General features: G+C 38.4%; 1 protein-coding gene across 1 annotated transcript; it reads right to left on the bottom strand.

The window, feature by feature from the left end:
* Positions 1–2473: 2473 nt before the first annotated feature.
* LOC104274981 (cytochrome P450 27C1) lies at positions 2474–17492 on the bottom strand. Its single transcript, XM_009870788.1, has 8 exons — positions 17260–17492; positions 14939–15138; positions 12303–12512; positions 10464–10627; positions 7219–7385; positions 6398–6476; positions 5224–5427; positions 2474–2590 (listed from the first exon to the last, which is right to left on the bottom strand). Exons 1-8 carry the CDS (start codon positions 17367–17369, stop codon positions 2474–2476), a joined length of 1251 nt encoding a protein of 416 aa, XP_009869090.1. The 5' UTR covers positions 17370–17492.
* Between the last annotated feature and the right edge of the window lie 566 nt (positions 17493–18058).

Genomic DNA, 18058 nt, shown 5'->3' with positions numbered 1-18058 from the left:
AAAACACTAGAATCAGTCCTAGCATATAACTTGGGTAACTCTGCCAGTAACATTCCTCCAATATGACAGTACTCTTAATATAATTTTGTCTGTCCTTCAGCCAGGTGGTTACACACCTTAAGTTCTTGTATGAATCTCCATCCTTTCTAGCTGAACTAGTAATTTCCCGTGTAGCACTGAATCTTCCAGTCCTATCCAACAAGTCAAAAACTTTAGGATGCTAAAAAAAAGCAATTATAAATAGCAATTAAACTAAGAATCAAGACTTGTAGATTCTGTATAAATATTTTATTATGTATAAAAGACACTTACATGGATAGATGCTCTATTACAAACAAATCATAGACTTTCTCTTTTCATGAAGAGATGCACATGCTTTGAAGAGAATCTCAGAAGGCCTCTTCCCTCTTCTGCAGTGATGTATTACTTACGGACAGACACCAAGGAGCAAATGTACCGCCAACACCGCAGTTGCTGGTGTTTCTAATGCTGCTGCGACAACGCGAAAGGAGGGCACCACACAGCCAAAGTTGGATTCTGGGCTTGGGCTCTTTGGTTCCCAAGTCAACCAAACCAGGCAGTTACGGAGTCAAATACTCAGTCCATGGGCTTTTAAACAGACCTTTACAAAACATCTCCTTTGGGAGGTCAGCTGCCTCCGGCAAATATAACTCTCCTCATTCTATCTAAGATGGGGACAATTGGAAATAAGAATGGGAAAGAAAAAAAAAAAAAAAGGAATAATGTGAAGCCCTGGAAAACTGTATCAGAAGGCAAGCTCATTCGTGTAAAAAACACCACGGATTACCTGTTTTTCTTACAGTACACATACGCTCAATATAGGATTCACGTTTTAGAGTCATCATGTAAGCATTTAATCTTTTCATAGATCAGATCAATTTTCTTTAGTGTTACTATTTTTATATACGAGATCCACACAAAGGAGATGTTTTTGTTTTTCTTTTATCGAGACCTTAAAAAGGCACTACAAGAAGTAACCAGAATACTACACCAGTGTGACTGTAGTAGTTATCTGTGCAGAATTTCATACACACCAGTACAACTTCAGTGTGTTCTTTAATTCGTGACCTGTCTGACTTCTTACAGCTAGATGAGCAAAGAAAAATATTGTCAGTTTAAAAACTGAGTCGCACTACTGTTTTCTCACTCTGCGTATGGTCAACAAGTTTATCATTATCAGCAGGTGAACTACCTCACAAAACAACAGTCAGAGCCTGACGTGTAAACAGTTAACTACACATAATTACACAGTTAATTTCATATTAAGATATGCAGGTTTGAGCGCTGTTCAAGGCATAACATGGCCCCAAGGTATAAGGTTTCTCTCAAAAGGAGAACATAAAGTTAGTGCACTGATACTAAAGTTATCTAAAGACTAAAGTATCATGCAAGGGAGACTCTTCTGTTAGTTGTTACAGGAAAAACAAAATAATAATTAAAAAAACCCTTTCTGATGTCCACTATTTGTAGTAGACACTACTAGATAGTAAAAAATCTCCGAATACTTCAGTAGTCACATTTCCATCCTAGAGAAGGCAACTGTGCACCTGCCTATGGGTTCAGCACGCTACAGTGGGAAGTTTCCAGTTTTTACTGTTGAAGAACTTCGAAGATAGTTAATAGTCATTTAATTAAATGGTAAAAATGCAACAGCTACTTCACTTTTACTATTTACATTTGGGTTTGGAATAATATCAGCTAGAACAGTGAAAGTGGCTTGTGCTATTCCACTCAGCTTATACTTTGGTGACGAGGACAGTGTCTGGATTCATAACTCTGCAATGTGACATTTAAACTTTTATTTTTAAGATTTTTGTATTTAAAAAAAATTATAACATTTGATGGGTATTATGTTTGGAGAAATTTTTAATTGTTCTGTATTTTGAGTCTAAACAAAGTGACATAAATTGTATTTTTTCTATCTTTACTTTTCATATTACTGTATTGATTTTTTAATACACTCAGAGTAAATGTTTTTACAGACAAGAGAAAAATGATCTCATAATTTCAGTGTTAGGTGGAAACTTTTAAAAACTCCAGAGATCAAAAACATGAAAATGCAAACTCATAAATGCAGCTAATTTTCACATATTACATAGTAATCCCCTTGCTCTCAGGCAGACTCACTGAGTAGTTGACTTCTTTAACAAAGCAGTGTAACAAAATCACTGAATGATACCAACATGTCAAAATTTAAATTTATTTTTCTTTTCAAGGCATGTGTTCTTATTACTAGAAATCCTTCCAAGTAAAGGGAGATTCCCAGTGCAGGAAGGAATCTGCTGTTATAGGAGAGGTAATTTCTTTTACACACTGCCAGAACTAAGGCAGAACATAACGTTTGACTGTTTCGCCTAATACCTGCAAACCAGAGAACAAGCATGATTACACATCCAGAAGATGCACGTCTGTTCCCAGGAAAATGCACAAGTATTTCCAAAACATCTGAGCCTCACTTTCTGTCAGAAAATCTCACATTGATGGAGTTACCAGGAGTCAAAAGTCCATGGGTTTTGGCACGAACCGGTTCAGTTTTGGGAGAAATTTTGATCTCAAAATTCTGAAGCAACTGTGAAGATAAACAGGACAAGTATTAGAAAAGCTGCAAAATTACAGAGGAAGATTAAAACTTTGGAAAAGAGAACAAAACAGACTATTACAAATAAAATTTCTGTTGCCATTTCTGTGAAACCAAAACACCATGATTCCCACACAGGAAAGAAAAAGTAGTTGTTACAAGGTGAAGGTTATAGTTAAAAATCCTCCTCCTCTGACTGAGGAAGGACTAAGCCAGTACTTTCTGAAGAATTTTCACACAACTAGATTAAAGAGTCTGAGCTATCGAAGAAGATGAGGTCTATTTCAAATCTTATGATCTTCCTCTCTATGTGTGTTTGATTTCACTTCCTTTAATATAACTCAGCATGTGTAACTACAAAACAAACCAGTGAGAGTCCCAATGCCATCGGGTACAGGTCTCTTCCTGGGCAGAAGGAAAGAAAACAAACACAAGGCAGCAAGTGTCCAGTGCACCAAGTGAAATGATCATAATTCAAGGAGCCAAATATTACAACATCTCCTGAACAGAATCACTGTAATTCAGTCACACAGGTTCTCTACACATTAAACCTGTTTCCATACACTTGATGAAATAGAGAGAATCAGCTCCAAACACAAATCGCAGAAATCATGGGCTAAAACAAACTTCAGGAGATTTACCTCACCCATTTTGAAGATGACTATAGAGTACCTATTTTTAAACTTGCAAGACGGAAATACTACATCATCTTAAACTTTTCGTAATGTTAAATCTCAAGCGCTTTTTCTTATAAACACTAAGCAATCTTCTCTTATCCTTCTCTTATCCTTCTCCTAGTAATCACTGTTTTCCTATAGATAACTATCTATTTAGTCTTAAATGTTTGATCAAATTTTCATCTCCTTCTCTTTTTCACACCTCTCATTCTTGTTACTCTCTCTGTCTTCTGAATTTCCTCCAATTTGACTATTGTTCTTAAAATGCAGCACACAGGGTCAGTTGTGTATCACTGTTCAGTTGAGGATTCACCAGTGTTCGGTAAGTCTGAGTAATTTAGCTCCCGACATCCAACACTCTTGTTAGTACTGTCCAAGGATTACACTGCCTTGGCAGAATAAGCATCATTACTCTTGACCAATTTTTTACGATATTCCTCCAGTATGTTTCTACTTTACCATTTACCCAGCCAGTTGGTCAGGAATTTGTATTTATGCATTTGATTTCTTCTCAAGAGCAGTAACTGGAAAGTGTCCTTAGTGAACAACGTTGTGTTGATTTTGGAACTCACCTCCATTTTTTTGTAATTCTCTATTCACATTCTTTGATTTTAACTTAATTCATGTCAGCTTGGTACCTTATATAAACTCTAAAAATAGCCTCTAATCCACACCGTTAATGAAAATATCAACCCAAATCAAATGCAGGACAGACTCTTACAGAATTTTAATTAAATGGTTTCCCAGTTCAAGAGCAAATATTTGACAACTACTGCCTCCAGCTATTTCTTTTTTCCAACCACTTGTGAATGCATTTTATAGGTACTTCCATCTGGAACCAATTTTATTAATTTAATTGTGAGAACAACGTATAGGACACGTGAAAATACTTTCTGGAGTCAGAGTACGTGATTTATTTTATATTCACCACATTAAGTAAGTGACTGAGTCAAAGAAAGAAATCAGACTGGTCTAAGCTCCATGTTTCATGTGTTCCTGTTTTTAAAACACATAAATATCATTTCGATGCTTATAAATAGGTTGTGCGTTGTTTTGTTCTGGTTTCTATCCAGAAAACAAAAGCTATTACTTCCTTGATCCTCATTTTCAAAAAGAGGCAAGTGTGTTTTTTCCCCCAGCCCCCTCGCCCCCCCCCGAGAGCTATCTCGCTCTGAGTTCCGAAAGGCACATGCTAATGGCTCAGAGACTGCTCTAGGTGTTTACTTAAGGAAATTCTAAGATAAATTCAATCAAGATTTGCTTTGAATACGTTATCTAAATATTTTTATAGTTAAGTAACTATAGTTTCCAGATCTTTGCCTTTTGGTTGCATAATCTGATCTCAGTATCTGAGCTGAAAGATATGTTGTAAATGACAAAAAAATGTAGCAGCCTGTTGGGAAAGCTTTCTTTATGATACGAAGCAACAGAAATCAACATGTATCAATATCTACTAATTACTTATAAAAGTTATGTGTATCTAAAATTATAATGAAGTTAGAAGAAAGAACAAAAAGGGACAGGACACCACAGAACAGAAGAACTCTACTATTCAGCATAAGACTGTGGTCAGTTTTATCTCTTTGTAAGTACTGAATTCTTCATAAGCAAAATATTGAAACTGAGCCCGTAACCATTCTAATATACATTAAGAAATTATACTCACAGAAACTTTCTGTGCTAAATCCATGTATTTCCTTAACAATCTTACCTTTAGTTTTACTTCATTGGTACTACAAAGATTTTTTCTTCTGCAATGTAGTTTAGCTAGGACGCTACATTTCAAGCATGATTATTTTCAATTTGTTAGCCTCTGCAGGATAATTATGCTTTACATCACTCCAAAACAAAGGTTTTGAGTACTGTAAGATATCCAGAAATGGTATACACGGGAAAGAATCATACCAATATATTTTTCTTCTTGTAATGTGGTCATATAGTTCTAACCTGAATCAGCGCAAGATGAATTTCCAGCTCTGCAATTCTTTTTCCTATACAACTTCGAATGCCATAACCGAAGGGGATGGAACCAAAATTGTCTACTCTGTCCAAATTATCTTTCCTCAGCCAGCGCTCGGGTCGGAACTCATTTGCCACTGAGAAATTTTCTTCACTGTATGAAGTAGTATAATGACAGAGTGCCAGCTGCGTCTGAGGAAATAAATTAAATTTATATTTAGCTAACTCAAATATGCATTAAAACATTAAAAAAAATGTAATTACTGTAATCTCTGCAATGAGGTAAGAAAAATTATGTATCTTGGCATAATTCTATAAGAAAAGAGGATATGTAGGAAATCAGATCTCTTTCTCAACTGGTCAAATGAAATAATCTTCAAATTGTTTAAAATGCTGAGGGATATATTAGAGAAGATGCAGTGGGGAAGAAGACAGGAAAAAAGTCACAAGTATTGGGAACTGTCTCAAAAAGACATTATGAGAGAAAGGAAGAAGAGAGATACAAGACAATGGAAATGGAAAAAAAGAGAGGATGGGAAGGAAGAAAACCCACAACACCTCAGGAAAAAAAAGCAGCAATGATTGATGTGATGATGTTTCCAAACAAATCCGGGGGCCAGTGTGTGTTCATAATGTTTAAATAAGTATATTAAGAATTAAGAAACCTTGCTCTTTTAAAGCTATGTTGTTTTAACATAGCAGTGCTGCCATTTAAAATAGAGCCACACAGTTCTACATGATCTCTGTGCAATCTTTGAAGAGTATAAAGGAAAGATTCATAATTTTAAAAGGAAACAAAACTCTTCCTAGAAAAGGAATTAACAGGCAAAGAAATAGAAAGCTGCAAGAATAATGAAATTCAACTGTAACACTGCACCAAGATGCTACTAATAGACTGCACCTTCAAGAATGTTAAGATCAAGTCATGATGATAAATTTGATTAGTGAGTGAGGACTCAAACCTAAAAAACCCACAACCACCAAGTCAATTGCAAACCCCATTTTTGTCATATAAATGGGTATTTTTTAAATACTTTTCTCTTAATGCTCTAGCTTCGTGAAATCCTTTGAAATCAACAAAGTATATACATCTTGTAAAAGACCTCATTGCATAAACAAGAACTAAACTGTGTTCTCTGCAGAGGACTCTGCTAGAACCTACCCCTTTAGGTATCAAGTAGCCTCCAACAATCAAGTCTTTTTGGGTGACTCTTCCGTTTCCTGGCAATACTGGATATAACCTAGAGACAAATAATTATGTGAAGTTCAACAATAATAACTTAAAATTTTAGATTCCAACTTGCGTTCACAAATACGCAATATGAATGTAACATGCATTCACAGCAAAAAGGTTATTCAAAAGCACAGAATGCCCTGAGATTCAAGGACCTTGAATCATTTGTGAAAATATGATTAACACCTGAGAAAAGTTATTTACTAGCAAGTGGAGGTTCAGCTGTCTGGTCTATATATTTATTTGCTTTACACATGTACAAACACGCAATCAGTTGGTCAAGCTGTAGATGTTTTAGCATTACTGGAAGCTGAGAAAGCCTTGTTGATGCCTTCTCTAAAATCCTCTTACACCCCTCACCTCACTATGAATGCCTGGTATAAACATATGAAGAAAGCATGTCACATGCCTTCAATTTAAGTCAAGAAGCTTAAAACGGTTGCAGTGGCACTGCAAGGTACCAGTGTGGGGGAGGAGGTTGTTACAGCCCATCGTACAGACTAAAAGAAAAGGCAAAAAGCAAGCTTTCAACTACCTACCCTGACAGACATGTCCTACATATGTGCTACTACATCCACCATACTTAAAAACATTGCTTAGGCATCCTTGGATATGATACAACAAATAAAAGCAGAAGCAGCGAACAGCAGCAATAACAATTCAAAACAAACATTAGCACAGAGTCAAAATCCACTATGGCTACATGTAATTAAATTTTTAATTAATGACTGCAGTGTTCTGCTACTTACCTCAAGGTTTCTTTCAGCACAGCTCTAATCAAAGGCAATTTCGGGACATCATGAGCAACAGGAATTTGGTCTTTCCCCAGCTCCTTGGCTATTTCCTCATAAACACGTTTTTGAACCTCAGGGTGCGTTGCCAACAAGTATGTTGCCCAGGACAAAGTAAAAGAAGTCTAAGGAAGAAACCACAACCATCATCATCAAGTCCAACAAGATTAGATTAAAAACAAATTCAAGCCAAGAAAAACAATCAGCTTTCAACTACGAGTGTTATATGTTTCATGTTATAAAACAGACTGGCAATGATTCACATCTGGATTCCATGGGATGTTGTCAGACTTCACTATCCCTTCCTTCATCCCTTTTCCATCTAAAAATCCTCCACATACCAAAACAATCTGTGCTGATATTTGCCCGGTGAAATATAAAAAGCAACAGAAAAAACAAATGCAAACAAAGCTACATAAACAATACCGAAACAGAAACACTCTAAACAGCAGTGGATTAAGTTAACTGTTGGTTTTCAGTAAGTGTTTCACCTTTCTTCACCTGAAACGAGATAAGAGAACTCCCAACATCACCAACTCCTTTTAAGCACGTGGGGGTCTCCTTATAGCATGCACACAATAGAACTGATACTAATTCCCACCTGACTCAAATTCCTCGTCCTACTGAAAGCTTTCTTAAGGAAGCTCAAAGAGCTTATGTATTTAAAGTGGCCCCAAAATGTTAGAACACACACGTCCCCGTAATTAATGATTCTAATAATCATCAAGGCTGCAGAAAGGATGTACTGTGTGAAAAATCATTTTAAACCAATTTGTACAAAAGAAGAAACAAACGTGAGGCAGGAGAGAGCCCAACTTTGAGCACAGAATGATTTAAAGGAACTCATCATCTAGTCCTCTTTGACCTCAGCTGGGAAAAACTCACTTCAATGCACATTTATGACGTAGGACTCCCTCTGAGAGCAGAAACTTGCTCCATCTGTACCAACATGGATTAAGTAGAGTATTTAAGCTCTTTAAGGTTTTGTGAGCCAATTATTTACCATATCTCATCATGAGTCCCTGTGTTTAAGCTACACGGATTTCAGGGACTACCCCACTCAAACACTAGACAGACTTGGGACATTTTGCTTCTACTCTGAGCTGCACCGAAGACATTGAGGTCAAGCAAACGGCCTTACTTGAGCTCGTTTCCCTCACAACCGCCACTGAAGACAGAAAGTTTAACATGAAGAATGTATTTTCAGTGTTCCTGAGGAAGTATGGCAGAGAAAGAGACAATGCAACCGTTCTGTTCCTTGCCCATGCTGTTCTTAGTACCTTACAGCATTTAAGAGAGAAAAAATTGTAACCTCTACCCTAATTTTCTTCAATTATTTTAAAGCATGTAATGAAGACAGACAACCAGTTTCACTTTCTATGGAGGGAACAGTTTTATTTTCAGCTTCTCACTCATTAGCACAACAAAGCTCACGGTTCTAAACAGCGTATGGGTAAAAAACCAAGCTTCTGGAAATGTCTTACATTGGCCTTACACTTAAGATCAATTCAGAATGCAAATTCCATCACAGCAGTCATCTTCTATGCCTCATCTTCAAACTGGGGAATAATATTAGAAGTACCATTCTCAGAAACTTTTTCTTGAAACACTGAGTGGCTGTCCCTTGCTAAAGTGCAACCCTGTTCTATTCCTCTCAGAGCTGAGAGGAGCTGGCAGTTGTGCCAGCTGCACACAGAGCTTCTCTGATATAAACACTGCTGCTTCCCACGTTCCCAGCTCCTTCATAACCTCTTAAAATTCTGTTCCAGCAACAGACAAAATGCTTTGTAGACAAAAACGTCCTGCAATTTGGTTGAAAGCTTTTAGAATCCTCTAAAGCTCTTTCAGTTTCTATGATAAAATGAGGTCTGAAGTGACAGCATTAGGGGAAAAGAAAGATTCCCTCAATTTTTGTCTTGTACTTGGAAGTGAGGAGATCAGAAGTACCGATCTCTCACAGAAAGATTGTTGCCAGCTGGGAAAACTAAGTCAAACAGAAAGAGAAACTCTTGTTGGCATGAACTTGAACCCCATCCTTTTAGTTTAATGAAAACTCTGTAACACACTAAAAACGGAAAATTAATGGTCGCAAAGATTATAAAATGAATGGGATGAATAACTCTGTTTTACTTAACAACCAAACATCAAAAAGCTCTCCAAACTCATAAGCCCTTGGGATATTTAGCCAGTGGAATAATCTTCGGCACATAAATGAGCTCTACATATGCTCCTTATTTTTGAATTTAAAAGTATTACAGTTGGCATTTTTTTGTTTTCTTTAGAAACTTTACAAACCTTTCTTAAAAAAAATAAATCTGAATTCAATTATCCAGAGAGTTTTTTTTAATTTAAGGCTACTTAATTTTTTTACTCATTTTAATCTTTTCTATGGTAAGACTATTAAACACAGTCCTATATAGCACTTTCTTTATCAAATTCATATAGATTTCTCTAAAAAAATTGTTCTGTTACAATAATTTTAAAAAAACAGCGTTCATTGACGTTCATATTTTCTTCTGATTGTTGTGCTGCACTCAATACCAAGCTCCATGGATTCCACACGAGAGGAATGAGAAGAGGGGGAGACAGATACAGGACCCCAATGTTTCTTCAGATGCTCTAGATGACAAAGCAGAGCACTAGGGAAAGGTGGCCACTCAAAACACTTCACTAGGTGTTAACATACTGTGCATATACTGAGCCCCACTACCACGGGCTTCTAGTCCCAAGTAATTTTATTAGCCACAGGTGAAAACAATTTACCAAACTCTACATATGAACTTATTGATCGACTTTTTTTTCACACTAACTTTCATCCTCCTTTTCTGTTGTGGGCTACCTAAAGAAGCATAAATACCAACGTGATATTCAAACTAGTAAAAATGGATGAAGTTGAAGCCAACTGTAAAGACAATTGCTATTTCATCTGTTTAATAAACTATGGAACCAATTCCCAAATAATAGGTCCTAGAACAGAACTCTGACCTCATTCCAGTAGAGAGGTTACACAGTGCTGTATTTCCTATCACTTTAAAGATGTTATGACTTAAATGTGTCAGAAATTATCACAGAATCATAGAATGAATCATTATGTCCTTACAAACATTAAAAATTATGTCCTTACAAACAACATAACTGCCCCTCCCCAGACAGCTGTGAATGGTACTGGTTTAAAAAAACAACTGTGAGCAAGACAAGCATACCGTGTCCACTCCTGCCAGAAGCATTTCAGTCATGTTGGCATAGATCTCTTCCAAAGTCAGTTCCTTACTCACTAGGAGGTATGTAAGTAGCCCACCATTCACTTCTTCTCCTTGGTCCAGCTGAGACTGAATAGCCTTCAATTTGTTGTCAACATGGATTTGACCTTTGGGATTCAAAAAAATTGTTAAGCCTCCTTTTTTGTTTTTCTGCTGGATCCATTCAGTAATAACATTTGTCCTTTATGCTACATTATGTAGCCAATAAAACCCCACAAACATTCAAATCTATTTACTCAGAGAAAAGATAACAGCGTGGTGGTGGTGGAGGTCCCTGGATACTCATGGTAAGGAAAAGCTGAGCTCACAGGGACCATGGCAGCTCCCAGCACGAGAATGCTGAGCCTGGAGAAAGGACACAAGAAACCGTATTTTCTGGTGGGGAGCGAAGGAAGCTCAAGGTGAAGTTTTTACGCCTCACCTGGCTTGTTTTCTGATGGCTCTGCAAGAAGTGGTGAACTCTGCAGAGCGCGCTGCAACTCAGGACATAGAGGTTGGAACAGGGTGTTAGCAGTGACCAGAAGGTCAAAGCCACCCAACTGAATCGCACTGAACATAAAGATGAGGAGCATCAGTAATAAAAATTGAAAAACTTCCATGAATGACTTTTTGAGCAATTTCACCCACAGTCCCATTTATACTTTAATGACTACAGACAGCAACTTCAGTGAAAGAAGGGCTTCAAAGGGAGGAAAACTCCTCAAAAAGTTAATGCCTCGCAGAATGAGTTTACAAAAACAATTAATTAGAATCAGCGTGTTCCTGTGCGAAACCTACACAAATACACACATCACATACAGTGATTTTCACAATTTAATTCCTTTTTCACAAAGGGATTAAACAAAGAAACAGCATGACAACACGTTTCAAACAGAACAAATTCCTTTCAGCTGAGTTAGGATAAAGCTGAAGTTTGCTGTTGTTTTTAACCCACAAAAGGGAACAAGAATACTTTATCATGGGAAATAACTTGGAAGTGGCAGTGTAAAAAAGGATACGGTTCACAGAACACACACCTGTGTCAGCATTAAATGGATTCCCTAAAGCTTACTATAGGTACAGATCAAAACATATCAAAATTTAAGCGTATTAGCTGTATTAAAAGTTAAGAAACTAAAGAATCTATCCTCAAGAAGACATACACAGACCTAGACAAATAGTGCTAATAAAGTATAATTAAAAAGTGCATGCAGCTTTCCAACATTAGAGAGGGAAAGACAGTTCAGTTTTCTTTAAAATATATATATATTGCAAAGACCACTCCTTTTTCTGATTTACATGAAAGCTGATGCTGATTCATAAAGTAGCCTGGAATGTTTCATTTACAAAAAACCATACTGTAGTACAGCAGTGTACTTTTACGTCAACTTACGTGCTCGTATGTGTATGTATAAACTTCACAAAGACTTTAATTAATTGCTAGAGTCTAATTTTTTTAACTTTATAATCGGTTTTAGTGGTGATTATTTGTCAGAGTGCTCGACTGAAAACTTGCTGAAGTCAACAAAACTACCCTCATTAAAATCTGAGTGGCTTAAGAGAAAGCCTTGGCAAAGAACTCGGACCTGGTGTCCCGGGTGCTGAAACAGATGAAGACAAATAAAGACTATTTCAATAGACTATTTTTTAAAACAACTCCCTTGGCCAGTCTATGTTTAATAGGAAACTTACTTCTGCCACAGTGTCTTCTTATAAGTTTAGAAGAGAAATGCAGCAAGTCCTGTTCAAACACACACAGAACCTGCAGAAATACAGCTGAACTTTTCCACTACTAAATCTTACTAAATTTGAAGAGTCCATCCCAGGATCTGCAGAACTCTCTCCAGGGTTTTGGAATAAGTGGACGAAGCCATTTGGGAATAGCACCTGCATACATAGTGGTCTTAAACATACTAAACATCAACTCCAGAGCCTCTATATATTCAACAGTCTGCTGTGGGACGTTGTTTTCCAGGCAGCCCAGCCGGCATTCATACAGAATAGTTGCCACACCTGCACATACGAGATCAAAGAATTCACTATATACATGCATAGATACAAATTAATAATTTAAGGAATTAAAATGATAACACAGTGGAACAACCTTCCAAACACGTTTAGCTCTTATTAGCTTGGCTGGGAGCAGATAAAATTGAAATTAAAACACATTAAAAATATCCCAGCTGAACACTGCAATGAGACAGGGGTTACAGAGTGTCGGTAGTGGCCGGCCTGAGAAGACAGCCCGCACCTCCACCGGGAGCAGAGCACCCCCCAGCACCTTCGCTGAGCTCTGCACCGCGCCACACACCCCGAGCCTGCCCCCGAGCACACGGGGACCTACGAATGCAGAGACACTGGTGGTAACGTGTGACGGCGCAGGAGCTTCCAGCAGTGGCTGCGCCTTTCTTCGCCGTAAGCTGGCAGCAAGTGGGTGAGACTGTGTGAATGCATGAAGAGGCTGCGCTCTAGAGAGTGGTTTTGCTGCACACAACACACTCTGTGTGGCCCTGAGCATGTGACACTCTTGCAAGTGACAATATTAGCTCATCATCCCTTGTTCCTGACCTGCTAGAATTTTCTCGGGTGTCTTTCTGCGGTAACGCAGTGACTCCTGTGAGAAATACCATTTCTCCCTCACTCACCAAGAACAATAATTTATATATGGCTTTAATTTATATGTGTTTTAAATTCTTCTTCTTCTTTAGAACTCTGGACCATTTCTTCCATTTATCAAGTTAATTCTTATCCACCCATGAGTGTCTTCATAACCTCTCAGGTCAGTTTTTATAAACATACCTGAATTATTAAATACTAGACAGAATTCAGCCAGCAACTGCCCAGTTAGCCAAAACATTCTCTTGGTTTGACAGCAAAGCATTTTTTAATCAATGATAACTATTCCTATTATCAAAGTAATCTTATTTAATGATTTTTCTAAAATCCAGTGGGGCAGTTAGGTAAATTCTCAAAGCCATCTGCATAAAATCAAATGTTTTTAAATATTTTTTGTCCTTTTAAATGCATTAGTTAGTAGTTTGTCCACACATTTCCAGGAAACATTAGAATAATGTTAAACACGATTAGAATAACTGGCCTATTAAAACCAGTACAATAGATAATGGTGTTTAACCTTGATCTTGCTTCCACCAAACTCTCCATAAATTCTCAACTATATATAGAGAGATATTTTGAGAAATGTTTCTTTTCCACTGTTCTTTGCTTTGTACTTCTCCTTTATTGACAAAATAATTTTAAAATCTGGCTATTTTTAACTCATTCTTCCTTCCCTAATTTTCCACCCTTGGAAGATATTTTTGTGCACCTTTTGTTTCTCTTGTGCGCCTCTCAGCAACTGCTACTTCTTATGCATTCTTTTGCTCTTTACATGGTCCCTTCAAAAAATTCTTCCATATTGGTTCTCTGAACAGCTGACAGTGTAAGTTAATTAAAACCACAATTCCTATAGGAAATAAGCGCGTGCCAGGCACAAGTTATAAACGAAAAGCTAAAAGAATGTGAAGAATTTAAACTAACCCATCAGGTAAAGTGAATCTGTAAGCTCTGAGTTTAAAATTCCATAAAATTGGTAACTCTTAGTTTAATGCCATTTTTAGACACTATTAACATAGAACAGACTCAGATTCATTTACCAATTTCAATTAGCAATTCCTGGCAGCCAGCAATTTGATGATACAGAACCTTCATCGGTGAGCAATCTGGAAGTTCTTGAAAATCTCAAATTATTCAGCTGCCTGTCAGGGAAGGGTGGCACTGTTTCTAAATGCCTCACGTCCAAGGAGCTCAGGTTGCACGCAGTCAGTTAAAGGAACGCACAAAATACGAGTCACCATTAGGTTTCCGTAAGAACACGGGAAATGCCAGACCAGCTCAGGCTGGAGTTCCCTTTTCCCTTCCCTCACCAGTGGCAGCCAGCGGCAGGTGATTTCTGAGGCACGCACAACAATCCCACACCTGGCACGTGCAAGCAGGGGAAAGCAAAGCAGCACCTTTTCCCACCCTAAGCCATGATCAGGATTTAGATACATCTCACAGTGATTCCCCACCTGGAATTTGGCCAGCGTGTCGTTAAATTAACACGACAGACCACACGCTGTTAGAAGGTCAAGACCTTCAGTCTTGAGAAGTTGATACAGAAATAGGGAGTACTGAAACCGCTCAGGGCCTTTATTGTACACTTTACCTGCACATCCGCATTTCCACAGGAAGCCTCCCTCAGTACAAAGTGTCACCTCTTTGGACTCTGCAAAGGAATTCCACTGACACCTGCCGCACTGAGAAGGACAACGTGTGAATGCAGAATGTCGAGCTTCCCTTTTCAGGTTAATCACAACAGGGCACTACTCATGTGACACAAACATCTAACTGTGCTGATTTACATCCATTTTCTCTACAGGTGTTCTACAGCCTGGGCTTACCTTCCATTGAATACTTGAAGAAAAGGTTGTTAACGTTGGTCACTGTTTCCCCATCGTTCTCTTGACTTCTGAGGGTGTGGATTCTTTTAATTAAGTCTGTGATAACTTCATTGACTCCTTCAGAGTAAATAGCCACATCTTTGGGTTTCAGAATTTTTTGCCTCAGCACACTTCTCATTTTTAGCCATTGCTCCCCCTCCCTAGAAGAAATTATTAATAATATCTATGCAAAATTTTCCTTAACAATCATCAGCTGGGTAAGAGTTCTGCAATGAAACTGTTTACAGATTTTCATGTCAAAAGATAATGATGACAGTGTATGACCTGATCTAGTTAAAGATGTCCCTGCTCACTGCAGGGGGGTTTGACTAGATGATTTTTAAAGGTCCCTCCCAGCCCCACACATTCTATGATTCTATGATATCTGGTGCTACGATCCTACGTTTTTATTTCTGCATTTTTTGCACATCCTCATTAAATTTCAGTGTAACAACACATATGTGCATGTGTAAGTCAGTCTCTGTTTTGAGTGACAGGACTTGCCCACTCAGTGTTCTGAATTTCACAAGGATCTCTATATTAGAAATTTTCTTCTTAAAACTACTTTAAATATGTATTTGAACAGACAGTCTGCAAAACAGCTTCTGCCTTGAACTGGCGCGTAATTACCAAAAAAAGGTATCACATTCAGATCTGACAAACTGACGATTTGAGCTAGTATCCTAAATCCCATTACTGATACATCACTTTCAGTCACTTTAACTCTAAACCCACAAAGTAACAAGATAGCAGACCTGGCTATAAAGAAACAATTTACAGCTAGATTCTCCTATATGTGAGTTATGTATTGAAATCTTTGTGCTGAAGACTACAAATCTGAATTGTAGCATCTGCATGCTTCATTTGAGCAGGGTATTTGGGAATAGCTGTTCCAGGGATGTCTTTCAGCAACTTATGAAGACAAAGAATTGTCTTTTATGTATTTACCTTAAATTGATATATATCTCCCACTAAATTCTTTCACCCGGAGCAAAAATGCTGCACCATATAGCAATGCATTGGCCAGCAAAAGAATTTAATCTCTTTGACAGACATTTTCTGACTATCTCTTGATTTATCATAGAATCCTAGAATGGCCTAGGCTGGAAGGGACCTTAGAGATCATCTAGTCCAACCTCCCTGTCATGGGCAGGGACGCCTCTCAACTAGATCATGATACTCAAGGCTCCGTCCAGCTTGGCCTTGAACACCTCCAGGGAGGGGGCAGCCACAACGTCTCTGGGCAATTCATTCCAAAGTCTTGCCGCCCTCGTACTGAAGAATTTCTTCCTAAGATCCAATCTAAATCTATTCTCCTTGAACTTAAACCCATTTCCCCTTGTCCTATCGCTGGACACTCTTGTAAAAAGTCCTTCCCCAGCTGTTCTGTAGGTTCCCTTCAGGTATTGGAAGGCAGCTGTTAGGTCTCCCTCTCTTTTCAAGACTGAAAAACCCCAGCTCCCGCAGCCTGTCCTCGTAGCGGAGGTGCTCAAGGAACCGTTAGGTTGACTCTGAACCGCAGCCTAAGATTCGGGTCTGCAGCACAATATATAATGCTTTTTGCCACTATGACAGAAACAGACTGTCCATGACTCAGGAAATTAGTCTCCCTCTAAATAAACAGCCTGTGTCAGCGGGGACTGTGAGTAGTTCCCAGTGGCAATTAACCACACGCCCACCCGCTGCCAGGTTATGCAAGCTTTAAAGACAGATAACGCCTCTAGAATCAGCCACGTACAAAAATATCTGCGTGGGGATGCGTTACAGTGTGAATTTTCCTCACAGGGACCGCTCTGCACTAAGGTACTGAGGCGGCACTTTGGTGAACGATCAGGCTACAGCCAGCCTGAGCCAACAAGTCCACACAGCACACTGCCAACCCAATGCACCAGTCTAGATCTGAAGCAAAAAAAAACCCCAAATCATGTTTTGTTTTGCTGTGCCAAAGTCAGTAAGCCCTATTCTGCTTCCAGGTGAGTGAGTCAGCTCAGAGAACTCCGTCTGATACACATTCCCCAAGAATGTTTTCACGAAAGGGAACTCAGTCCACATTCAAACTACGCATCATTACCATCCCCTTGAAAATTTACAGCGTAACGGACAATTCACCATAAATTCCCATCCTCTTCCCCTCACCAGACAGAACAAATTTCCAAACGTCGCCGTTTGGGTGGCAGAACTAGGCAACACCCACACATAAAAGCCTGAATTCCACCATGACCTGTGCAGTCCTTCAGAAAATCACAAGAAAACAAAGAAAATGAAGGAGTGGCAACACTTACGCAGAAATAAGTCCTGTAGCTCTCCCTCGTAAGTCTCTGTATTCCTGCCAGGATTCCATGTTAGCTCTTTGTGGTGCTCTACCTTCTGCTCGGAGGACTTGAGCAACCATATCTCGATCTGCAATGGATACAACAAACTGGGGACCAAAGTGAGACTTGAAGATCTTTCCATATTCCTGAGTGTGTTTTTGCTACAATATCACCAAAGAGAAACAGAAGTATTACTAAGGAAAAAGATCACAAGAGGAAACTGACAATTTGCCATACGGTGAATCAATCCATCTAGAACTTGAGACACAGACTCCCAGTCAACAAACAGTTGGAAATGTCAGGAGCAAGCATCTGAGAATTACTGAGAAATATTCCCAAAGAAAACAGAGAGGTCACACCGTTCAGGGCCTCTGACTGAAAAGACCCGAAGCTCTAAGGCACAACGTGTGAGCGAAACCAAACACTGAGAAGATGAAAGGACTCAGGGTGCTTAAAAACACATCTCCTCAGATCAAAGAGGTTAGAAAGAATGTCTGAAAAAATAAAATAAAATAAGGTAAATACAGTGAAATTAACAGTAAAATACAAAGATATAATAATTTAGTCCCTTTTGCAAATAAAGACTTAGTCTATCGTTTTATTCTTTACAAAAAACCACTTAGAAGTTCCTAACTAGGAACAACGACAGCACAGCAGCCCAGTGAAAAACTGCATCTTGGGACAGATTCATCAGTATTGAACTTTGGAAAAGACGTGCGTTAATTCTGCAGAAGGAAGAAAAAGTTGATGTCTTATTCCTGCAGTGAGG

The sequence above is a fragment of the Apaloderma vittatum genome, unplaced genomic scaffold (assembly GCF_000703405.1).
Source record: "Apaloderma vittatum isolate BGI_N311 unplaced genomic scaffold, ASM70340v1 scaffold5516, whole genome shotgun sequence".
Lineage (NCBI taxonomy): Eukaryota > Metazoa > Chordata > Aves > Trogoniformes > Trogonidae > Apaloderma > Apaloderma vittatum.
The sequence above is the reverse complement of the archived record's forward strand: the minus strand, read 5'-3'. Positions and strand labels throughout refer to the sequence as shown.

Bases quoted from the DNA above. Each gene is read 5' to 3' on its own strand.
- LOC104274981 (XM_009870788.1), bottom strand. From the start codon at position 17,369: ATGGTTGCTCAAGTCCTCCGAGCAGAAGGTAGAGCACCACAAAGAGCT. The intron at 15,139-17,259 runs GTAAGTGTTGCC...AATTTCTTCTAG, and splicing joins GCTACAGGACTTATTTCTGC to GGAGGGGGAGCAATGGCTAA. The intron at 6,477-7,218 runs GTAAGTAGCAGA...ATTTGTCTCTAG, and splicing joins GTGCTGAAAGAAACCTTGAG to GTTATATCCAGTATTGCCAG.